At 37.3% G+C, this 22209-nt stretch overlaps 1 protein-coding gene across 12 annotated transcripts in view; it reads left to right on the top strand.

The window, feature by feature from the left end:
* gramd1bb (GRAM domain containing 1Bb) overlaps nt 1–22209 on the top strand; it is a 294278-nt gene that overhangs the window by 198026 nt on the left and 74043 nt on the right. Inside the window, exon 1 of one of the 12 annotated variants that reach the window (XM_061972687.2) lies at nt 2462–3269. The exons of 10 other annotated variants lie outside the window; for them this stretch is intronic. In XM_061972687.2, the coding sequence (XP_061828671.1) occupies nt 3256–3269 (14 nt within the window). In that variant the 5' untranslated portion in view covers nt 2462–3255. Of the gene's footprint in view, nt 1–2461; nt 3270–3305; nt 3661–22209 lie in introns of those variants that run through there. One more of the 12 variants, XM_061972681.2, reaches the window with a different exon arrangement.

The raw sequence follows: 22209 nt of genomic DNA, 5'->3' as shown, positions 1-22209 counted from the left end.
TGGCAAGGCTGTCTCAACCTATTTAATACAAGTACATTTGGGATATTGTGTATATATGTGTGTGTATATACTGTATATATATATATGTGTGTGTGTGTGTGTGTGTGTGTGTGTGTGTGTGTGTGTGTGTGTGTATATATATATATATGTGTATATATATGTGTATATGTGTATATATATATGTGTGTATATATATAAATATATATATATACTGTATATATGTGTGTATATATACATATATATATATGTATGTGTGTGTGTGTATATATATATATGTGTGTGTGTGTGTGTATATATATATATATATGTATATGTATATATATAATCTGTATATATATATATGTATGTATGTATGTATGTGTGTGTGTGTGTGTGTGTGTGTGTGTGTGTGTATACACATATATGTATACATATGTGTATATATGTGTGTGTGTGTGTATTCATATATGTATATATGTATGTATATATACATACATATACGTATGTGAAAAAAAATGGCACAGCCTAACCCCATGAGGTGTGACGCATAGATGAAGCAGCGCCAGAAAGGCCGCAGCTTCAACACTGGATGCCCCCCTAGCCTCCCATCCTGATGCAAATCCCGTAGTTTCTGTGTCGTAATGTATTTATGTGCTTATCGTGGCTATTAGGTTTTTTTTCCTGGCACCAAACTGAGCCCCCAACCCCTATCTTGTCTCCACTCAAGATGATCCCCTGCTGGCCCCACTATGGACTGGACTCTCACACTATTAACTTGATCCACTCGACGTCCATTGCACCGGTCGCCCAGGGGTGGGGGGTCCCCACATCTGCGGTCCCCTCCAAGGTGTCTCATTGTATTCCATTGGGTTGAGTTTTTTCTTGCCCTGATGTGGGATCTGAGCCGAGGTTGTCGTTGTGGCTTGTGCAGCCCTTTGAGACACTCGTGATTTAGAGCTATATGAATAAACTTTGATTGATTGATTTATAGGAGCCTAGTCTGGGATTGACTTTTTTTTTTTTTTAACTTATCCCCCCCCCCCCCCCCCAGTGGCGACCCATCTGCATTCCTGTTTTGTCGCCGTGTACAGTGCACAATGTATGTCTGTGCTGAAAATTTAATTTTGTTGTACTTTTTAAGTGCAATGAGTATAAAGTGCTATCTAATCCTTTATTTTAGACCCGGTTTGATTTGAAATTGGGTTATTTTTTAACCCAACATTTTTTAGTGTGTGGCAGCAACTTGGAACATTTCACTCAATAATGCCATCAAAGCCCCTGCCTTCCGCCTGATTGTAGCTGAAATAGGCTCCAGCGCCCCCCGCGACCCCAAAAGGGAATACGCGGTAGAAAATGGATGGATGGATGGAATGCCATCAAAGCTCAACTTTGACCGTTCACACACAGGAACAATTTTTTGAAACAAAAGAAGTGGTGGGAAAAAAGGTTAAAATATAGAAAAATCTATGTGTGTCAGGATTTGAGAAAGTTATGTTTTTTTTTTTATTATTATTTAAGTTGACAACACATAATAATATAAATTAATATAGTGCAAAAGGTAATGTATAGTATGCAATGCATGCTTGTCCAGTTTTGCCTGAAAGGGAGTGAGAAGAAGAAGGGAAGTGGCAAGATGTCTTGACTTTTGCATTTCACCGCCTATAACTGTGGTGCATTCAAGGACACTTGATTAAAGTTGGAATCAAAAGTGTCAATAGTTTTAAAAGAAAGGGGTAGGCTCAACTCGAGGACATGTACTAATGATAATATAATACTAATTATGTAATATTATAATTAGAGATGTCCGATAATGCCTTTTATTGCCGATATCCGATATTCCGATAGTGTCCAACTCTTAATTACCGATTCCGATATCAACCGATACCGATATATACAGTTGTGGAATTAACACATTATTATGCCTAATTTTGTTGTGATGCCCCGCTGGATGCATTAAACAATGTAACAAGGTTTTCCAAAATAAATCAACTCAAGTTATGGAAAAAGAAATGCCAACATGGCACTGCCATATTTATTATTGAAGTCACAAAATGCATTTTTTTTTAACATGCCTCAAAACAGCAGCTTGGAATTTAGGACATGCTCTGAGAGAGCATGAGGAGGTTGAGGTGGGCGGGTTAGGGGGGGTATCTTGTAGTGTCCCGGAAAAGTTAGTGCTGCAAGGGGTTCTGGGTACTTGTTCTGTTGTGTTTATGTTGTGTTACGGTGCGGATGTTCTCCCGAAATGTATTTTGTCATTCTTGTTTGGTGTGGGTTCACAGTGTGGCGCATATTTGTAACAGTGTTAAAGTTGTTGTACGGCCACCCTCAGTGTGACCTGTATGGCTGTTGACCAAGTATGCATTGCATTCACTTGGGTGTGTGAAAAGCCGTAGATATTATGTGATTGGGTACGCAAAGGCAGTGCCTTTTAAGGTTTATGGCGCTCTGTACTTCTCCCTACGTCCGTGTACCACTCCGTACAGCGTCGTTTTAAAAAGTCATAATTTTTACTTTTTGAAACCGATACCGATCATTTTCGATATTACATTTTAAAGCATTTATCGGACATCTCTAATTATGATTCTTATTATCCACTGATAAAGCTACAGTATATGTAATAGCTAATCTCAATTGTACGCACTAAGGCACAGTAGGGAGTCCCAGCTCCTTCTCTGGATCAGTTTAGGGGTCCCAAGCCTGGAAAACGTTTAAATGGTCGATTTGACCATTCTTCTATTAATCTTCATGATAGGGGATTTTTTAAATGTTTTTCCTGATTGTATTATTTCCTCGGTATTGATTTGAAAAATGTCGGCTGCCGCTCAGTTTCCCATCGCTGACGTCACACGTTTGCTTTGAATGATTTCCCTTATTTTGCCCATCCCTCGTCTTGACTGCTCATGCGTCGGCCTCAAAACGCCAGGAGTGAGATTTTAGACGGGTGCTGGCGATTGTAAAGCGACCTGAATGCCTGGTGATGTCAGCCCCTCCATTCATGAAGCGCATGAATAATTGAGGCGGGCTGTAGCCGCGCACACAGGAGGAGGAGGCGGAGGAGGAGGCGGAATGCAACCAGAGAGACGTTGTCGTTCTTCCTCCATCATGAGCGGCGAGGAGAAGAAGCGCGACCATTGGATGCTGCCATGAGGCAGCAGAGGAGAGAACATGGCAGCATCTGCAAGACAAAGCAGAGGATAAAACAGTCATTTTTTCCACTCCTCCTCGTCGTCGCTGCTGCATGAATGAAGCCGCTTGACCGGAGCTGATCTCCACATGGCTACGACCAGGTTAGTGCTGCCATGGAGAGCCCGTTTGGAGAAATCAACACGTGCTATTTAGGATGGACCCCCAGCGCCTCTTCTTTGGCAGGTGGTGTTCAGTGCGATGTAAGCTGGTTATTAGGAGATCAGAGCTGGCCGGGGGGAAGATCAGTGGCTCTAAGCCTGCTAAAGAAAAGCTCCCCTCGCCTGCATGCCTCCACCATCTTTTCTCCTCTCATTGCCGCGGAGAGGAGGCCCCATCCGCGTTTGGGATGATTCGCTGGGTGAACAGCTCGTTGCTGGGGCTGACCTACGAGGACATGGTGGTGTTTGAGTGTGTGAGCGTGGCCAACGAGGGCTGCCGCTGCCTGGAGGGCTGCTACGGCGACGTGTTGAGGGACCGGTTCTTTCACCAGGGGTATGGTCTGCTGGATGGATGCAGTAGGATAGCTTGTTATGTAACGCGCACATGGGACGTGATTGGTGCTTGCAAGTTCGTGTTTTGTGGCTTTTCTGCTTTTTTTTTGCATTTTGTATCCTGGGGTTGTCGCTTGTTTTTTATGCATGTTTATATCCAGGGGTGTAGAAATGGGGATTTTGTACCCGAGCCCCCACAAGGATATTTGTTATTAGAGATGTCCGATAATGGCTTGTTTGCCGATATCCAATATTCCGATATTGTCCAACTCTTAATTACTGATTCCGATATCAACCGATATATACAGTCGTGGGATTAACACATTATGCCTAATTTTGTTGTGATGCCCCGCTGAATGCATTAAACAATGTAACAAGTTTTTCCAAAATAAATCAACTCAAGTTATGGAAAAAAAAAAAAAAGCCAACATGGCACTGCCATATTTATTATAGAAGTCACAAAGTGCATTATTTTTTTTAACACGCCTCAAAACAGCAGCTTGGAATTTGGGACATGCTCATGCTTTTCTAGTGCCTTCTGATCTCTCTCTCTATGTCCACTACTTGCTGTACATATCCTACCAAGTCAGACCTACACTGTTTCAATATCCATTTCTCTGTTCTCAATTGTTGATGACTGATGATAACAACCAAACCCCCCCCCCCCTCCACACCCCAAATTGTAAATAATGTAAATAATTCAATGTATACACCCTGATGATTATCTTGTGTGATGACTGTATTATGATGATAGTATATATGATAGTATATATCTGTATCATGAATCAATTTAAGTGGACCCAGACTCAAACAAGTTGAAAAACTTATTCGGGTGTTACCATTTAGTGGTCAATTGTACGGAATATGTACTTCACTGTGCAACCTACTAATAAAAGTCTCAATCAATCTCCCTGAGAGAGCATGAGGAGGTTGAGGTGGGCGGGGGTGTATATTGTAGCGTCCCGGAAGAGTTAGTGCTGCAAGGGGTTCTGGGTATTTGTTCTGTTGTGTTTATGTTGTGTTACGGTGCGGATGTTCTCCTGAAATGTGTTTGTCATTCTTGTTTGGCGTGGGTTCACAGTGTGGCGCATATTTGTAACAGTGTTAAAGTTGTTTATACGGCCACCCTCAGTGTGACCTGTATGGCTGTTGACCAAGTATGCGTTGCATTCACTTTGTGTGTGTGAAAAGCCGTAGATATTATGTGATTGGGCCGGCACGCAAATGCAGTGCCTTTAATACACGCCCCCAATATTGTTGTCTGGGTGGAAATCGGGAGAAATTTGGGAGAATGGTTGCCCCGGGAGGGGCACTGAAATTTGGGAGTCTCCCGGGAAATTCGGGAGGGTTGGCAAGTATGACTGGGACACGCAACTGCTCTGTACTTCTCCCTACGTCCGTGTACCACTCCGTACAGCGGCGTTTTAAAAAGTCATACATTTTACTTTTTGAAACCGATACCGATAATTTCCGATATTACATTTTAAAGCATTTTTAGCCGATAATATCGGCAGTCCGATATTATCGGACATCTCTATTTGTTTGTGAAGTGAAGTGAATTGTATTTATATAGCGCTTTTCTCTAGTGACTCAAAGCGCTTTTACATAGTGAAACCCAATATCTAAGTTACATTTAAACCAGTGTGGGTGGCACTGGGAGCAGGTGGGTAAAGTGTCTTGCCCAAGGACACAACGGCAGTGACTAGGATGGCGGAAGCGGGGATCGAACCTGGAACCCTCAAGTTTCTGGCATGGCCACTCTACTCTACTGTACCGCCCGGTTGTTACATTTTAAGATTTTTTTTTTTACTGTCATTTAAATATGGAAGTTATAAAAAATGACGTCATTAATTGTTAGATAAAATCATTATAGCCGTGAAAGTTCAATAATAAGGTTTGGTGATCAAATTAAGAAAACCGAAGACTACCTACTACACCCCCTATCGAAAATGCAAAATGGTTCGTGTCACTGAGATGCACACTAAAAAATGCTGGGTTATTTTGATAACCCAATTTGTGAGTTGCTAATGTTGGGTTAAACTTTGGAGTTGTTTTTATGAAGAGCAATCATTTTTGGGGGTTATAAGGGTATTATTTTAACTCAATTTCTGAGTTTTCAAAATTAAAAAACATTTTTGGGTTGTTTAGTAAAAAGTGAATTTTTTTCTTGAAGGTGGCACCTTGTCCAGTGTGTACCCCGCCTTCCGCCCGAATGCAGCTGAGATAGGCTCCAGCACCCCTCGCGACCCCGAAAGGGACAAGCGGTAGAAAATGGATGGATGGATGGATGGAATTTTATGATGGATTAATATTATTAACATTATTTACAATCACCCAACATTGAGTTAGCATAACTCAACTTTTGGGTCAAATAATTCAACCCAATAGTTTGGTTGGTAATAACTTAACATTAAGTAATCATAACTCAACTTTTTGGTTAGATAATTTTTTGCAAAAGTTGGATTGAAAGAATTTACACAAAATGTTGAGTCAAAATAACTCAAATAAGGGGTTTGTCCTTTTCTGAACCAGCAGTTGGGTTAAAATTGGGTTAGTTTTTAACCCAACATTTTTTAGTGTGTGACAGCAACTTGGAACATTTCACTCAACACAGACGTCATAATGCCATCAAAGCTCAACTTTGACCGTTCACACACAGGAACAACTTTTTGTAACAAAAGAAGTGGTGGAAAATAGGTAAAAATATAGTAAATCTATGTCAGCATTGGAGAAAGTTATGTACTTGTCTGACGTTTGCATGTCACCGCCCATAACTGTGGTGCATTCAAGGACACTTGATTAAAGTTCGAAACAGAGGTGTCAATAGTTTTTAAAGAAAGGGGGAGGATTAATCCCTAGGACATGTACTAATGATAATATGATATGAATTATGTAATATTATAATTCTTATTATTCACTGATAAAGCTACAGTATGTGTGTTAGCTAATCTCAATTTTACGCACTAAGGCACAGGAAAATTTCACGGATTTCTAATCACATTTAAGTGAATAATGACCTGTTATATGATCATTTAATTTCATATCCTGACCACTTTATATTATATTGACACTTTTTTGAATTAAGAAGAATTACAAAAATGTTAAAACCAAATTATTGAGGGGGTGTTTATCTAGATACCTGCATACCTGCACTGCAAAAACTGAAATCTAAGTGAGATTAAATATCTCAAATAAGGGTGATATTTGCTTATTTTCTGTCTGATAAGATAATTCTTCTCACTAAACAGATTTTATGTTAGAGTCTTTTACTTGTTTTAAGTGTTTTGGTCCTAAATGATCTCAGTAAGATATTACAGCTTGTTGCTGAGATTTTATGACCTACTGTATATTGAGTAAAGCATGCTTGAAACTAGAACATCAACTGTTGCAAAACTGTGTCATCAACACTCACAAGTATAAAACTGCTTTTTCAAAGTAAGAATTTCTTATTTCAAGCATGAAATAAAAAATCATGACTCATAATTAAAACGGATGACAGCCAAATGGACTTTGCTGTTTTATTTTGAATTAAACAATAGAACATACATACTCATATAGTAGTACATTTGGCACAGTACAGTAAACTGACAGATAATATATAAACATTTAACATGTGACATTTCGAACAATTTTGAACAGAAATAGTTCATGCACATTCAGATAAATTCTTCAAAATTAATTGTGTATATATATATATATATATATATATATATATATATATTCCTTGCGCACTAATTGACTGAAAGAGCACGCACTTGGCGCGATGATATTATGTTATCGATGGGAAAATGCAAGAAATGTAATGCCGAGCGCATATCATTATGTCAAGATAATGGCACTAGCATTTACTTAATTTAAGAAAATGTTTCAACATATTGAGAAAAAAGGTCTATTTGTTTTTTCTATCAAGAAAAGTGCACTTGTTATTGGTGAGAATATACTTAATTTAAGGTATTTTTGGGTTCATTGAGGTTAGCTGATTTCACTTGTTTTGGAAAGTCTTGACAAGCCGAATTTTCTTGTTCTATTGGCAGATAATTTTCCTTAGTTCAAGTCAAATACCCCTAATTTTTGTATTTTTTGTTCTTGTTTTTGAACACTGACTTTTTGCAGTGTGTTTAAAAAAAACAACAACAAAAAAGTCAACCTACTTTTTTACATGGGAAGTCCCAATCAGGGTTTTATGCTGCCGATCTTCCATGGGTGAGATCGGCCAATACCAATCCGATTCCAATCACAAGTAAATGTTTCACTATATTTATGATGACACAATATTTAAACTAGTTCCTCATGAGCTAATGCAACAAAATATTGTTCTTCTCTGTCCTGTAAAGTTCAAACTTGAATGACAATAAAAGGAAGTCTAAGTCTAAGTTGTTCTCTTTGTTTACATACTGTCCAATGATTTAATCAGAACAAAGTCAATAGTACTTAAAACACTAACTTTCTTTGCCCTCAAAGTCCTTCTGTGTCCAGGGAAATATGTAATTATGGAAATAAAAATCTAAACATTCTCGTAGCACTTATACCTTGTGTTGTTTCTTGTTAGCCTCGCTATTAACATTCCTGCTCCTGGCTAACTCTTACTCTGCGAGAAACATGTTTAGTCTATCCTTTACTTGATAATGACACTTACGATACTAAAAAATGTAGGGTTTTTTTGTCACAATGGAGGTAATCGGCACAACACTGTATGAAAATACACAATTAGCGGATTTGTCGGGCGAGATACCAGAAATTCCGTAAATTATCAGTCTTTCAGCATTGAAAGGCATTATTCACATACTTTTTTACAAAAATCGTCCGATACTGATCGATTGGATAATGCATGGGTTAATACATGAGTTTTAAACAGCTGGTTTCAACCAAATTCATGCAATAATTTATTTTTAGTGCATGTAAACATCAAGTGTGTGTGTGTAAGGATACAGCGATGTTCGGTTTACGCTTGGATAGGGGTGGCCCTTCTTGTGTATGGGCACCCAGAATTTGGAGCTCCGGCCCTGTTTATGTCTGCTGCCTGGGTGTGCATTTGGCAAGGCAGACCTTTCACAGTCCCAAGAGAGGGGTTTTTTTTTTCTGCCACATGGCTTTTTTCCAATGGTCAGCAAAACCGCGAAAAACAAGCAAAGGGGGCCACCACCCCCCGCCTTTAGAAAGGTCCGGATGGAGGGTATTGTTGAACGGAACATTTGCGGACCGCTCGAGCCAGTGGGATTTAAGAGCTTTAGAAAGACTGGAACAAAGTGGCACAAGCAAGCATGCATGCTTGTTTTCCCTTTCTCTCTTTTCTTGACCTATTTGGGATTTGAGTGGGACATGTAAGGAGGGGGTCACATGTGACGGACACCTCAAACTTCAAATGCACTGTCGGGATGTGCAGCGTGTAGATAAGTTTGGGCTGGGATGTTCCCTAACTCTTACTTAGCATGTGTAATGCTTGATCATTCAATCAAGTATTATGCTGGCTATGCTACAAAACGATTACCGTATTTTTCGGAGTATAAGTCGCACTGGAGTATAAGTCGCACCTGCCGAAAATGCATAATAAAAAAGGAAAAAAACATATATAAGTCGCACTGGAGCCCGGCCAAACTATGAAAAAAACTTCGACTTATAGTCCGAAAAATACGGTAATCATAGGAACTGCTGTTCTAAATGTGTCCACTAGATGTCACAATAGCAATTCTTTGTGTCTTTGTAGAATATGCTACTATGTAAAAAAAAACACACACAAAAAAAAACAGCGCACCAGTCATGAATAATAATCCTGTAATTTGATTTTGATATTATTTTGTTATCTTGATAGATTGAAAATTAACACCAATGAGTTAACTGTTGAACGTTATCACATCATTTATTCAGAAAGTATAAATAACAACAAATAAAGGTAGAATACTATTAACCGCAACATGTAAGTGTAAAAAAAACAAAAAAAACATTGATTTGTACATTTTCAGAATGTGCTTGTTCTATTTTTAAACAAAGAAAACAATCTGAAGTTGTCTTTATTTTTAAGTTATTGTGCCGTGATTTTACCAGTTCAGCCCACTTGGGAGTAGATTTTTTTCCACGTGGCCCCCCCATCTAAAATGAGTTTGACACCCCTGTTTTAAAAGTAAGGGTGCTAAAAAAAAAAAAGTAGATTCACATCCCAATCGCGATTCTAATATATAATCCGATTTTTAAATTGATCGATTCATAATTTTCAAAAATCTATTTTAAAAAAAAATTAGTATCAGATAAGTCAATACCAACATGCAAAAAATAAATCGATACCTGCTTTTTTCAGTATTGTTAGTGATGAATACTGTACAACACTTACACTATATTGCCAAAAGTATTTGGCCACCCATCCAAATGATGAGAATCAGGTGTCCTAATCACTTGGCCCGGTGTATAAAATCAAGCATGGAGACTGTTTCTACAAACATTTGTGAAAGAATGGGCCGCTCTCAGTGATTTCCAGCATGGAACTGTTATAGGATGCCACCTGTGCAACAAATCCAGTCGTGAAATCTCCTCGCTCCTAAATATTCCAAAGTCAACTTTATTATAAGTATAGTGAAGAGTTTGGGAACAACAGCAAGTCAGCCACCAAGTGGTAGGCCACGTAAACTGACAGAGAGGGGTCAGCATAGTGCAAAGACTTTCTGCACAGTCAGTTGCTACAGAGCTCCAAACTTCATGTGACCTTCTAATTAGCCCACATACAGTACGCAGAGAGCTTCATGACCAAGCAGCTGCATCTAAGCCATACATCACCAAGTCTAATGCAAAGCGTCGGATACAGTGGTGTAAAGCACGTCACCACTGGACTCTAGAGCAGTGGAGACGCCTTCTCTGGACTGATTAATCACGCTTTTCCATCTGACAATCTGATGGACCAGTCTGGGTTTGGAGGTTGCCAGGAGTACGCTACATTTTGGACTGCATTGTGCCGAGTGTGAAATTTGGTGGAGGAGAAATTAGGGTGTGGGGTTGTTTTTCAGGAGTTGGGCTTGGCCCCTTAGTTCCAGTGAAAGGAACTTTGAATGGTCCAGGATACCAAAACATTTTGGACAATTCCATGGGATGGCACTTCAAGTTCATATCTCCATCAGTGTGTGAATGTGTGTGTGAATGGGTAAATGTGGAAGTAGTGTCAAAGCGCTTTGAGTACCTTGAAGGTAGAAAAGCGCTATACAAGTACAACCCATTTATCATTTATCATTATATGTGAGTAAAGGCAGGTGGCCAAATACTTTTGGCAATATAGTGTATTTGTGGAAGTCTTTCATGAATATGGAATTTGCTCCTCCGGTTCGCCCTCGCTCACAGACCAATCAATCAGTCAAACTGTATTTATAAAGCACTTTTCATGCATAATTAATGCAACACAAAGTGTTTTACAGACTTAAAATCAATGCCCAATGACCCGTATCCCTCATCATAAATCACAAACACGCACAAACGCACTGTACAATTGAGTTCATGGCTGAGTACAGAGGAGACAGGTGAAGAAACACTATCACAGGAGCCATATGCACCAGGAGATTATCAGAATAAAATATAAAATACAAGTAAAACATATTATGAACAGGAATTTACAATAAATAAATATAACTAAATACTAACTACCCTATTTTTCGGAGAATAAGTCACAGTTTTTTTCATAGTTTGGCCGGGGGTGCGACTTATACTCAGGAGCGACGTATGTGTGAAATTATTAACACATTACTGTAAAATATCAAATAATATTATTTAGCTCATTCACGTAAGAGACTAGACGTATAAGATTTAATTGGATTTAGCGATTAGGAGTGACAGATTGTTTGGTAAACGTATAGCAAGTTCTATATGTTATAGTTATTTGAATGACTCTTACCATAATATGTTACGTTAACATACCAGGCACGTTCTCAGTTGGTTATTTATGCCTCATATAACATACACTTATTCAGCCTGTTGTTCACTATTCTTTATTTATTTTAAATTGCCTTTCAAATGTCTATTCTTGGTGTTGGGTTTTATCAAATAAATTTCCCCAAAATATGCGACTTATACTCCAGTGCGACTTATGTATGTTTTTTTCCTTCTTTATTATGCATTTTTGGCAGGTGCGACTTATACTCCGGAGCGACTTATACTCCGAAAAATACAGTAATAAGAAATAAAAAGGAATGTATGAATGACTTCAATCAAAATTAATAAGTATTAAGTAAAAGCCAAATAAAAAAGATGGGTCTTAAGCCTGTTCTTAAAAACATGAACTTCTGTGCAGCCTTGAGGTCCTCCGGCACCGTAGACGGTGACCATAATAGTGGAAAGATGCCATCCCGTGATTTTTTCTCCTGACTTTTAGAATTATTAAGAGACGAGTGGGTGCTGCGGGATCTTAAGGTTTGCGATGGTTCGTAGGGTAAAAGCAAATGTGAAAGATAAAAAGGCACAATACCATAAAAACAATTATAAACCATAAGGAGATGATGGAAGTGTGACAGTGTAGCACAGGGGTGTCAAACTCATTTTAGATGGGGGGCCACATGGAGAAAAATCTACTCCCAAGTGGGCCAGGCTGGTAAAATCACGGCACGATAACTTGAAAATAAAGACAACTTCATATTGTTTTCTTTGTTTAAAAATAGAACAAGCACATTCTGAAAATGTACAAATCATAATGTTGTTTTTTGGTTTTTTTACACTTACATGTTGCGGTTAATAGTAGTGTGCATTTATTTGTTATGTATACTTTCTGAATAAATGTATGTGATAATGTTTATCAGTAAACTCTTTCGTGTTCATTTTCAATCTATCAAGATAAAAAAATAATAATGAAATCAAATTACAGGACGTTATTTATGACTGGTGCACTAACATCATGTGGTTTCTTTTTCTTTTTACATATGTAGCATGATCTACAAAATTCCAAGAATTGCTATTGCAACATCTGGTGGACACATTTGGAACAGCAGTTTCTTTCAATCAAAAATTTTGTCTCCTTTTTATACTTAGCAAACTCATCCCGCGGGCCGGATAAAACCCGCGGGCCGTACGTTTCACACCCCTAGTGTAGCATAACTGTAGGTGTGGCGTGACTCCGCTTCACAACACCACTCTTGGCAACACCTCGTAGCAAAATAGATTTGGCCACGTTGTTGCTATATGTAGCAAGTAGAGATGCGTATTAAAAGTGTAAGAAAGATGTGCATCATGCATTTATTCGGCAATAATGTATTTGTTGCGTTGGTGACAGGAGAGATCTGCCACCACAAGCCCATCCAGTGGACATTACCACAGTGTGCAGAAAATCTCCAGAAGCATGCAAGCCAACCTTTATCACTTCTCAAAGTGCAAGAAAACACAACTAAGAGACACTATTCTGTTGTGCGGCAACACTGAAAACACCGCTGGTTTTCTTATTTCACCAGGAACGCAAAATGTGGGGCCTGGGTTCTGGACATTTGGTGAACATGGCTTTTTTTATGGGCCCGTGGCACACAAAAAAACAGCAGACATTGAAAAATGGAGCAAAAAGCATAATGTAATCAAATGACTAAAAACACAAAGATTTGTCTGTAAAAGTATATTTTAGCATTTTTATTAGCACATTTCATAACAAATGACGTGCACAGGGGTGTCAAACCTACGGCTCAAGGACCGGATCAGGCCCACAAACAGGTCATCATAATTAAATTATCCCCTCAACTCCCCCCAAAATGGATTAACTCGCTGGAATAAAAAAGACAATATAACATACATCCATAAACGTGGACGCATGTGAAAAAGTGCAATATATTTATCTGTGCAGTAATCTATTTATTTATTTATATTTATTTATTTATTTTATATATATATATTCATATATTATTTATATATATTTATTTATTTATGTATGCACCTTATTGCTTTTTTATCCTGCACTACCATGAGCTTATGTAACGAAATTTCGTTCTTATCTGTGCTGTAAAGTTCAAATTTGAATGACAATAAAAAGAAAGTCTAAGTCTAAGGTTTTATCTGGCCCGCGGGATGAGTTTGCTAGGTATAAAAACTTACCTGAAATGTGTTAATGAAAGAAACTGCTGTTCTAAATGTGTCCACTGAATGTCGCAATAGCAATTCTTTGTATCTTTGTAGATGATGCTACATATGTACAAAATAAACCACATGACTGATGATCAAACTACATAAATAACATTCTGTAATTTGATTTTGATATAATTTTTTTTATCTTGATAGATTGAAAATTAACACCAATGAGTTGACTGATGAACATTATCACATAATTAAACTATAAATAACGACAAATGTACTATTAACCGCAACAGGTAATTGTAAAAAAAAAAACATTATAAATTTGTACAATTTCAGGATGTGCTTGTTCTATTTTTAAACAAAGAAAACAATCTGAAGTTGTCTTTATTTTTAAGTTATCGTGCCAGTTGGGAGTAGATTTTTCTCCATGTGGCCCCCGATCTAAAATGAGTTTGACACCCCTGCTCTAGCACCATATTAAAATAATATTAAGAATAATATTTTTTGTTTTATATATTTGAAGGCTAAACGCCACTGCTGTCCTTTTTTAGGATGTAAAATAATTGTCGTTCATGATCATACTTACAGGCACAGTATTGTTTGTTTTGATATACTGGGAGGCTATAGGCCACTGCTGTTCTTATATTAATATATAATTACCTATTGGCAGCTGATACTGCAATTTGAATTCTGTGCAAACATATGTCGATGCTCAGTTATGAGGGTGCCGCAAATATCATTTCCGGTCGTATTGCTGAAATAAATGTTTCAATGCGCAAATACTGAGACTTTGTTTTCCCGTTCAGGCAGGTAGCAGCAGACCTGGACAGTATATTTGGTCTAAACGCACACGCTGAATATTTAAACCTCTGTTGCTATAGCAATCTTCACTCCAAGTTGAGATTTGTGGGAGCTCCTAAAAGGCGTGCGTTCTCATTGTAAAGCCGTATAGTCGCCGTCACTGGAAGTAAATATAGACTGTGGTCAGTTAATCAATGCAGCTGGATACTAAAGCAGTTGCGGGGATTGAACATAGCAGTACACGTGATAATATTGCTTTGACTCACAAGTACAATTCTCGTATTGATCACCCCCACTATTGATTTGTTATCCATTTTCTGACTGGTAATAAAAAAAAAGTAGGCCGACCCAAGTTGTCATTGTTGGAGTACTTTCATTAGGGACCGAGTCCCTTTGGGACAGAGGACCCTATTGAATTTCTAGCGTTTTATTGTTATACCGCCGCCTCTTTGAGCTGTAATTTGACCCCTAACATGCTTCAAAACTCACCAAATTGGACACAATTGCGATCTAATCAAAAAACCAAACCCCAAAACTCAAAATTGCGCTCTAGCGCCTCTTAGAAAAAAAAACACAGACAAAACTGCCTCTAACTCTCGGTAGGAATGTGGTAGAGACATGAAACAAAAACCTCTATGTAGACCTACATTTCATACACTGAAAACCCCCAGCAAAAATCAACAGGAAGTTTTCAATTCCCCCTTCAAAACAAAAATTGTGTAAAAACAGTCACCTTTTTTCAAACATTATCTCCTCTGAGCGCATTTGTCGTGTCGGCTTTAAATTAGCACAGGAGAGAGATTGAACCCTTCTGACTAAAAATTGATGAAAGAGTTTTAATTACTGCTTCGGTTTGGAATTTATGAGCCCTCAAAGTCGGTCCCGTCCATCGCTGCTTGCAGCTTTAATTTTATTTATGGGGCGTGGGCGTGGGCGGGGTTAAGGGGGGAGGAGTATATTTATAGCTAGAATTCACTGAAACTCAAGTATTTCTTATATATATATATATATATATATATATATATATATATATATATATATATATAGTACAGTACACAGTAATGAAAACACAGTCGTTCTACTATCTGTACTGTACTTGCTGCTTACTTAAAAAAAAAAAATAACACTTACCTTTCACTATTTGAGTAGCCTTTGTTCTGCCATTTGAGTATTGGCGAGCGATCTCTGAATCCGGGAACATATCCTTCACGGATTTGTTGAAAACATCCGCAAATGAGAACGGGATGTTGCTCGCAGCTATCAGCATAGCCATCTTTGTCTCGGGCCATGACTGTCTCTTCTTCGTTCTTCTGCTTCGTCTCTGTTATGTTTTTGGACATTACTACTTGCCGTAGTTTTGAAGCAATGCATGATGGGAATCCGGATGTTGTGTGTCAGTGTATTAACGTGCCGGCTGGAATAATCACACGCTGAGAAATAGCTCCGTGACTGCCTACTTTATGAGGTATAGATAAAGCTGTGGATAACGGAGACATATATAATAGTCTCCTTTTCAAGTGAGAGAGGACGCTAAAGGCAGTGCCTTTAAGGCACGCCCCCAATATTGTTGTCTTGCTGAAAATCGGGAGAAATTCGGGAGAATGGTTGTCCCAGGAGATTTTCGGGAGAGGCACTGAAATTCGGGAGTCTCCCGGAAAATTCGGGAGGGTTGGCAAATATGGGGAGGAAGCCGGAGTACCCGGAGGGAACCCACGCAGTCACGGGGAGAACATGCAAACTCCACACAGAAAGATCCCGAGCCCGGGATTGAACTCAGGACTACTCAGGACCTTCTTATTGTGAGGCACATGCACCAACCCCTTTATATTGTTTTCAAATATTTGTATGTGTCAGGAAGTTATGCAAATGTATGTTTTACAATAATGAACAAAGCAAAATATGTTCTGGACCAAAAATTACTCCATATTCTCTACTGCTCATTAGTGTTACCATATCTGAGTTATTGTGCAGAAATGTGGGGAAACAACTACAAATGTGCGCTTCATTCATTAACCGTGTTGCAAAAAAGATCAATTAGAATAATACATAATGTTGGATATAGAGAACATACAAACCCTTTATTTATTGTGTCAAAAATATTGAAGTTCAATGATTTGGTAAAATTGCAAACAGCTAAAATGATGTACAAAGCAAACTATAACCTGCTACCCAAGAATGTACAAAAATTCTTCTCAACAAAAGTGGAGAAATATAAAATAAGCAAATAAGTTGAACAATGTACTGATATGATCAAGTTTAAGAGGTTGTTCAAATGAATAGTGCTTAAAAGTACAACCTTATTGAAAACAGGATATTCTTCATCTCAGTATGTTAATCGTGACTGACTTCATTATCTATTACAAGAACTGCTGTATTAATAATTTACCGATGTAATTGTGTTACAAAAAGAAGACAGTAAATGAACGTATGTATTTGTAAACGCTCTGGGGAAGTGGGGAAGGGGTAGGATTAAATAAGCTTTGCTTCTTCCTACTCCTTTTCGGATTGATTGATTGATTGAGACTTTTATTAGTAGATTGTACAGTACATATCAAGTACAATTGACCACTAAATGGTAACACCCAAATACGTTTTTTCAACCTGTTTAAGTCGGGGTCCACGTTAATCAATTCATGGTAAATGGACATGATGTAAAGTGAAATGATATAAAATTGTGTGATGTATTATACTGTCAGTGTGTTCATGGTCGAAATAAACTAAAGAAAAGAAAGAAAGGTATGTTAAATTAACAAAGATTATAAGATAATGAATGTTTTGTTTTTAAATTCAACATTTTGACAATATTTGTTTTGAGTGTCAATACAACTTTTTCTACAATGGAAATAAAAAATCAATACCAACATTTACTGGTCAGTGTTCCAGCTCTGTATACTTAACTTACTTAATGTGGGCCAAATAAGCTGCCGACACAACAAAAACATCAGTAATGGCGGGCAACTGGTTCACTTTTAGTGTTGGCGGTGTTCTAATAGCTTGTGTAACGCCATACTGTGCTACCAAGTGACGCAACACAGCAGTCTGTTACATGCATGCTCACCAGACACTACAATAGGTACACCCTAATGAGAGCCTATACCGCATAGCTCGGGGGTCAGCAACCCGCAGCTCTTTAGTGCCGCCCTAGTGGGTCCCTGGAGCATTTTTAAAAAAGGATTGAAAATGGAAAAAGATAAGTAATATTTAGTTTTAGGATGTTTTTTAATTGAGGACAAACATGACACAAACCTTCCCAATTGTTAGAAAAGCCCACTGTTTAATATGTTTGTGTGTATGCTTCACTCATGAGACTATTTGGTCAACATCGTTTTGCCCTACTAATTTTGGCGGTTCTTGAACTCGCCATAGTGTGGACTGTGACGCAACATTTTGTTTACATGTAACATCTCCAACTACTCCTTTGTCTCATTTTGTCCACCAAAATTTTATGCTGTGCGTGAATGCACAAAGGTGCGCTTTGTTGATCTTATTGACTTGTGGGAGTGCTAATCGGGTATATTTGGTCAGTACAAATGACTGCAAGCTAATCAATGCTTACACCCTATTTAGGCTAGCTGTATGTACATATTGCATCATTATGCCTCGATTGTATGTATATTTGAGCTCAATTAATATAATTTACTTTTATCCTCTTTGTATATAATTTAGTTTTGCATATCTCATGACACATTATCTGTGTGTAATATTAGGCTGCATTTCTGATAGTTGTTTGCGTGCCATGTTGTTCCAGACCACAGCAAACATTGTCTAGCTTGCCAAAGATTGTTATTAATCTATTAAAATATTTCAGCCTGCTGTTTCCTTTAACTTGGACACACACATACTGTATATACCTTCGGCCATTAAAAGCCAGTAATTTCCGGGAGTTATGTCACCTTCCGAGTAGCCTCTGATTTACTAATGGTTTCTAATGTTGTAAAAAGGTGTAGAATAAATATGAAATTTCAACATTTCTGTCAACGGAGATTTGCTTCAGCCTGCGACACAGTCATTTTGATAGTAGGCTATTACAGCTAATATAGACACTTGCATGTGTTGCCTTCATTATAACACTTACCGGGTATATAAGACTTGTAAAGTCATTTTGATAGTAGGCTATTATAGCTAATATAGACACTTACAAGTGTTGCCTTCATTATAACACTTGCATACGGCTTTTCATTTTTTGCGGCTCCAGACAGATGTGTTTTTTTGTATTTTTGGTCCAATATAAACGTTTTGGGTTGCCGACCCCTGGCATAGCTGTATAAAAAAGGTTTTTCAAAGATACTAATTAGTTAGTGCATTTAGTTAGTTAGTAATATTATCGGCCGATAAATGCTTTAAAATGTAATATCGGAAATTATCGGTATCGTTTTTTTTTATTATCGGTATCGGGTTATTTTATTGTTTTATTTTATTTTTATTTATTTTATTTTTTTTTTATTAAATCAACATAAAAAACACAAGTACACTTACAATTAGTGCACCAACCCAAAAAACCTTCCTCCCCCATTTACACTCATTTATATAAAAGGGTTGCTTATTTCTGTTATTAATATTCTGGTTCCTACATTATATATCAATATATATCAATACAGTCTGCAAGGGATACAGTCCGTAAGCACACATGGACCAGCAGCTGGTCCACTAATAGTACTGACCTTTAACAGTTAATTTTACTCATTTTCATGAATTACTAGTTTCTATGTAACTGTTTTTATATTATTTTACTTTATTTTTTATTCAAGAAAATGTTTTTAATTTATTTATCATATTTTATTTGATTAATTTTTTTAAAAAGGACCTTATCTTCACCATACCTGGTTGTCCAAATTAGGCATAATAATGTGTTAATTCCACAACTGTATATATCTGTAGAAGGTTGATATCGGTATCGGTAAGTAAAGAGTTGGACAATATGGGAATATCGGATATCGGCAAAAAGCCATTATCGGACATCCCTAAAACTAATGATTTGTCCTGCTTTACAAAATGTGTATTTTTGTAGTTGTAGTTTGCAACAGACGATCATCCCACTTAACCGTAGTGCTGTGCATGAAGGTATAGCAGCAAATCCTCGCCTGTATGTCAGCATGTGGCTCGGTTTGCAACAACAATTAGCCTGAGTGCCCCATGGAAGCTGGTCGATGAATATAAGGCCTCATAGTTCCTCGGATTTGAGAGGAACATTGTGAAAGACAGTGTCGCCGTGTCTTCCTAAATCAGCCTCGTAGCTGTGTTGTTGTTGTTGTTTTCCAGTCTTAGCTTAGCCTTCATTACCAGGTTGCACGCGGTGCTTCAAGCCTGTTAAGCCACCAGTGATGTAATGCAAGGCAGCACGGGAAGGAAACCCTGCTGAAGTTGATGACTCAATGATTGGATCGCACAGAGGGAAGCACTGGATTCTTGAATTCTTCATAGGAGGGGTCGCCATATATTTTCGCTTTTTTTTGTGGAGGCATAGAGGTGACAGTTTAATGTGGATGGTATTTACATTTGATGTTGGAACAGTTGCCTCTGGACAAAAAAAACGGCAGCTTTTATGACAGCTCAATAATCTGTAGTACAACTTGTTTCTAAATCTTGCACAACAAAGCAGCAACAGAAGCAAGGTTGTATTAGCGTTAAGCAGCAAACTGCTTAGCCTAATAATAATAATAATACTGAATAAAATAGTTCATTGTAAACAACAGTGTGACAAGTCTAACTTTAGGTTCGCAAACAGCACAGAGTATTTCCACGCATTTGATACTTCTAGTGGAAATAATAAAAGCTGTGTATTTTTTATTATTATTATTATTTAGTTGGGGTGCTAAAAAAAAACTAGATTCACATCCGAATAGCGATTCTTATTAATTCCGATTCTAAATCTTTTTTTTTAAAGAAATTATTTTCAAAACCTTTTTTCGACCATCTTCTCACTTGCTTGCTGTACGTATCTGTCGGCAGCCGTTTTTGTACTTTTATAACCTGTTTTGAAAACATTTTATTGTCATTTTATACCAAATAATACTTTGTAAGAATCTGTTGGAATTGTTAACCATGATGAATTCAGAAAATCAAAAATCAAATCGTGAGTTGTTCAAAATTCCCATTCCTAAATATTTACATCTAAATGTTCTGAACTCCTGTTTCCATGCCAAAATGCTGAAGCTGAACTGAAATGCTGAGGTAGCGCGACGGCCAGCGTTGATAAACAAAATATGGAACCAAATCCACAAAATTATTAAAAAGCTAACATGAGCATGTTAACATGCTAAAGGTTTACATGTGTCAATTACCAATTGATTTAACTCTGAGGTGTATGGCTGTAGAATAAAAAATAAAAATAAAAACTTAGCATGTTAATGTCTAAGTGCTAACAGTTAGCATGTGTCAAGTACTAAGTTATACGATTCTTAGGTGTACGCTTACAAAAAATAGCTAAAAAAGTTAACACGTCAAGTACAAAGCTATATAACTCGGTGGTGTAAGATTAAACATTAGCATGTTAACATTTTTTATTGCTAACTTTAAAGTGCTAACAGTTAGCATGCGTCAAGTACTAAGTTATACGATTCTTAGGTGTACGCTTACAAAAATGAGCTAAAAAAGTTGACACGTCAAGTACAAAGCTATATAACTCTGTGGTGTAAGACTAAACATTAGCATGCTAACATTTTTTATTGCTAACTTTAAAGTGCTAACTGTTAGCATGCGTCAAGTACTAAGTTATATGATTCTTAGGTGTACGCTTACAAAAATTTGCTAAAAAAGTTAACACGTCAAGTACAAAGCTATATAACTCTGTAGTGTAAGACTAAACATTACTATGCAACATTTTTTATTGCTAACTTTAAAGTGCTAGCAGTTAGCATGCGTCAAGTACTAAGTTATACGATTCTTAGGTGTACGCTTACAAAAATTAGCTAAAAAAGTTAACACGTCAAGTACAAAGCTATATAACTCGGTGGTGTAAGACTAAACATTAGCATGCTAACATTTTTTATTGCTAACTTTAAAGTGCTAACTGTTAGCATGCGTCAAGTACTAAGTTATATGATTCTTAGGTGTACGCTTACAAAAAATAGCTAAAAAAGTTAACACGTCAAGTACAAAGCTATATAACTCTGTAGTGTAAGACTAAACATTACTATGCAACATTTTTTATTGCTAACTTTAAAGTGCTAGCAGTTAGCATGCGTCAAGTACTAAGTTATACGATTCTTAGGTGTACGCTTACAAAAATTAGCTAAAAAAGTTAACACGTCAAGTACAAAGCTATATAACTCGGTGGTGTATGACTAAACATTAGCATGCTAACATTTTTTATTGCTAACTTTAAAGTGCTAACAGTTAGCATGCGTCAAGTACTAAGTTATACGATTCTTAGGTGTACGCTTACAAAAATTAGCTAAAAAAGTTAACACGTCAAGTACAAAGCTATATAACTCTGTGGTGTAAGACTAAACATTAGTATGCTAACATTTTTTATTGCTAACTTTAAAGTACTAGCAGTTAGCATGTGTCAAGTACTAAGTTATATGATTCTTAGGTGTACGCTTACAAAAATTAGCTAAAAAAGTTAACACGTCAAGTACAAAGCTATATAACTCTGTGGTGTAAGACCAAACATTAGCTAAAAAAAAAAAAAAGTTATCATGTTAATGTCTACGTGGTAACAGTTCACAGGTATCACGTACTAAGTTATATGATTCTAAGGTGTACACCTGCAAATTTAGCTAAAAAAAAA

This window comes from Nerophis lumbriciformis, linkage group LG17 (assembly GCF_033978685.3).
Source record: "Nerophis lumbriciformis linkage group LG17, RoL_Nlum_v2.1, whole genome shotgun sequence".
In the NCBI taxonomy this organism is placed as follows: Eukaryota; Metazoa; Chordata; class Actinopteri; order Syngnathiformes; family Syngnathidae; genus Nerophis; species Nerophis lumbriciformis.
The sequence above is the reverse complement of the archived record's forward strand: the minus strand, read 5'-3'. Positions and strand labels throughout refer to the sequence as shown.